Source organism: Myotis lucifugus, unplaced genomic scaffold (assembly GCF_000147115.1).
Source record: "Myotis lucifugus unplaced genomic scaffold, Myoluc2.0 scaffold_302, whole genome shotgun sequence".
Classification (NCBI taxonomy): domain Eukaryota; kingdom Metazoa; phylum Chordata; class Mammalia; order Chiroptera; family Vespertilionidae; genus Myotis; species Myotis lucifugus.
Window position 1 is genome coordinate 372299 of NW_005871350.1, and position 3643 is coordinate 375941.

Sequence of the window (3643 nt, forward strand, 5' to 3'; positions counted from 1 at the left end):
CCCGCTGAAAAAAGACATGTGACTATGTGAAATTAAATCATGCTCTGAGGTTGACACATGAATTGCTAGGGAATCTTTCTCTTTTTTTTTTGCTGCCAACTTAGGTCAGGGACATTCAGAGAAAGTTAAACATGAAAATGGGTGTGCAACAGATTTCTCCATATTCACGGGTGTTTTGAAGCTGCTGTATGCCGGGCACCAGATGCCAGATACCAGATGCCAGGACACCAGGCACTAGAGACCAAACACAAGACACTGGATGGACACTGGGCACAAGGCACTAGAAAGCACAGTTGGTGTGTCAAGAGGTGACTGGTCAGAGAAAAATAATTTTGATTTGAAGACCGACACTCAGAGAAAAGGCGTGGGCCACCAGATGGGCTCATGAGTGTGTTTTTTGTTTTTAATCCTCACACGAGGATACCTGAGGTATTTTTTCCACTGGTTTTTAGAAGAGTGAGAGGGAGGAAGGGAGGGAAGGAAGAAGGGAGAGACCCTGGATGCTGGCCCTGGGATACGGAAGGTTGGATTCAACCCTGTCCAGATGCCAACACGCCCAAGAACCCTGGTCCAGCCTCTGACCCCAAGTAAAGCATCAGTTTCTTTATCTGTGAGATGGAGACAATGATGACCCTCACCCTGCCTGCCAGGTACTAACAGTTCCTCAAACCTGGAGACCTCCATGCACAGAGGCAGTACATCTGTGTGCAAATACACACGAGCTTATGCAATGGGCTTGGGCACTGCCAGCACATAGAAGGAGCTCCAGAAACACAAATGCAGTAATAAATGAGGACTGCTGACTCATTCGCACAAGGTCCAACTGGCAGGCCACAGAGATGAGCCACCCAAGGCAACTCCTCCAGACGATGGGGAAACCAAGGCTGGGCTTGTCCAGGGCCTCTGAGACAGTTTTATACAAGGCTTACACTGGCCACATCACAGGTCATGAAATCCGTGCAATGCACCAGCCTCACCTTGCACCACAAGCCGTGCCTGGGACCTTGCCTGGCCAATATCGCAGGAGTACGTATCACTGTCTGCCTTTTCCAGGGCACTGATGGTGAGCCTCAAGGTCACGCCCTCCTGGCTGGGTGCATGCTTCCTCGAGGCATGCAGCTCAGAGAGGCCCTTTCTCCAGGTCACCGTGGCTGCAGGGCGCTCTGTCTTGCAGGTAAATACAGCCTGGCCTTTTTCCTCCACCTGCAGGTCAGCCAGCTCCTCTGTGAACTGGTTTGGCTTTTCTGGGAGAAGAGATAAGAAGGGGTGGGGTGAGGCCTACAGACCCCACAGGACATGGGCAGTTCTTCCCCTGGCCTGCCCATGCAACCTCAAGGACTGGGCTGAGCCCCTTCCCTTTCTACTTTGGATAGCACAGTGGAGGCCCTGAGGGAGTGGCCCCATGACACACTGCGGGAGAGAGGCCATGGGCGCTGCCTCAGAGTTTCTTGTGGGGTTACCTTCCACATAGAGGCTGGCTGTGCTCTTGGAAGCCTCTGTTTCACACGTGTATTCTCCGGAATCTTTGAGTGAGGCCGCGTGGACTACCAGCATGGCCCGCGTGCCCTCACAGAGCAGGTCATACTTCTGACTCTTGCGAATGGCTTTCCCGTCCTTCAGCCAGCGCACTGGGGAGTCCACCCGAGACAGCTCACAGCTCAGTATCGCATCCTCCCCTGCCATGGCCCGCTGGTCTTCCAATGGCTTCGTGATGTCTGCCGGCCTTTCTGAAGGAATAAGAGGCAGCCTGTGAGGCACGGCCACAGCCACACCAGAGACAATGGCAGGGCTGGTGCTTGGAAACCTTTAGGCTCTGGAGGCCAAGCCCGCAGACATACAGCCTAAAATTCTAGGACATCAAACCTAGGAGCCTCGGAGCCTTGGAATGCCAGGAGTCCTCACTGTGACAAGGGAGGCATCTTTGAGGGGGCGGGTGATATGAGAGCACAGATGCTCTTAGCATTGTTCAGAGCCCATGACATCACGTAGCCATGGCTGGTGCCACCTGTGAGCGAAGCTTCACTGATCTGCACCAGTGTTTATGCTGGGAGCGTGAGCTCAGTGGTTTCACTGGCTCGGTGACCATGTGCCCTGGAGCTACCACAGCAGTCAGACCACAGATGCGAGACCAGAAGCCCTGCTCCTGCCCCCAGATGACCAGAAACCCCACATCCCGACCGGAGCTCTGGGCCCCCACCGGTGGCTGAGGGAGGTAGTCCCCAGAAGCCTCCCCTGGAAAGCTGCCCAGCCGAAGGCTCCACTGCAGGTTGCCTGGGGAGAGTGGCCCATCTGTCCGGGTGCTTGGTGCCCACCTTTGACAAGGAGCGAGGCCTTGGAGGTGAGGCCGCGCACAGAGAAGACCACCTCCCCGGTGTCACTCAGCAGCGCCTCTCGCACAGCCAGGATGTACTTTCGGCCCTGGCGAGTGGCCCGGAAGCGGCCTGAGCTGCCCAATGTCTTCCCGCCGACTGTCCAAGTGGCAGTGTCACCTGTGTCCTCATGGGACAGGATACACTCGAAGTTGCAGCCCTCACCCTCTAGCACCTCCACGTTCTTCAGCCTCTTGGTGATGCCCACGTGCAGGTCTGTGAACCATGAGAGGCAGCGGTCACTGTGGCCGCCCCAGATGCCTGCCCCTCAAGACCAGCATCATTGAGCCCCATAGTGTTCCAGAGGCTCAAATACCCACCCTCCCCAGCCCACTCCGGGCAGACCTGCTGCCCCCCAGCCAATGCCCCCTTGGCCTCCAGCTGGCCACACCCTGGTGTTTGGATGGCCAATAGCTGTGAGTTCTGACCAGGGCACCGCCTTCCTGCTACAGAACAAGGGGCAGAGAACAAAGCATCAGTTTTCAGTAGCTCACATGCTCTGGAAGGATAGGTGCCCCAAGTGAAGGAGCCGTCTAACTCTGGGGCAAACCCACTGCACCACCCTCCCCCTTTTCCTGTCTCATCTCAAAACCCACCAGATGTCAGGCCCCCACCATGGGGTCACAGAGAACAGGCCTGTCGTGCATGTGGAAGGGAAACAAGACTACTGGAGCTGAGCCAAGATAGTGACCACCTGGTTGGGAAACAAGTTCCAGGGCATCCCCCCCTGACACCTTGGTCTCTCCTGCTTCCCACCTCCAAGAGGCTCCAGTGACTGTCTTCACACTCCCCACACATCCCCTGGTGCACAGTGAATGTCTCCAGGTCCCTGTTGGTCAGGCACCGCCTGGCCCGTCTCCCACGCTTCACTCCGTTGCTATGTTCCCTGCTAACCTGCCTGCATCTGGGCCTCCTAAGGATCATGTCAAGCCCGCTCCTCCTAGCCTGCCTGACCTCTCCTGACTCAGTGAACAGCCCCGGCTTGAGTGGGCAGGGGCCTCAGTATGTGGCCACGCCTTCTGTGCCAGGCCACTCCCCCTCTCGGCCACGCCCCCACGCACCGTGCACGCTGACGTGCGCGCAGGTCTCCTCAGTGCCCAGGTGGCAGGTGTACAGGCCCGCGGTCGTCCAGGCTCAGGTCGGTGGACCACCAGCCCACGCGTGCCCGCCGGTGTGCAGAAAGTCGGACTTGTCGCTGGGGCCCAGCTCCACTCCGTCCTTGCGGCACACCACAACCGCCTGGGGTCGGAGACCTCCGACTGCAGGTCAGGGTG

The 3643-nt window shown here is 57.4% G+C and overlaps 1 protein-coding gene across 1 annotated transcript in view; it reads right to left on the reverse strand.

The window, feature by feature from the left end:
- Nucleotides 1–723: 723 nt before the first annotated feature.
- Nucleotides 724–3643, reverse strand: part of LOC106699082 (obscurin-like) — a 63038-nt gene continuing 60118 nt past the window's right edge. Inside the window, exons 21-25 of the mRNA XM_023763819.1 lie at nt 3539–3628; nt 2313–2585; nt 1461–1727; nt 978–1244; nt 724–743 (exon numbers count right to left, since the gene is read on the reverse strand). Coding sequence (XP_023619587.1) covers nt 724–743; nt 978–1244; nt 1461–1727; nt 2313–2585; nt 3539–3628 — 917 coding nt within the window. The remainder of the gene's footprint in view (nt 744–977; nt 1245–1460; nt 1728–2312; nt 2586–3538; nt 3629–3643) is intronic.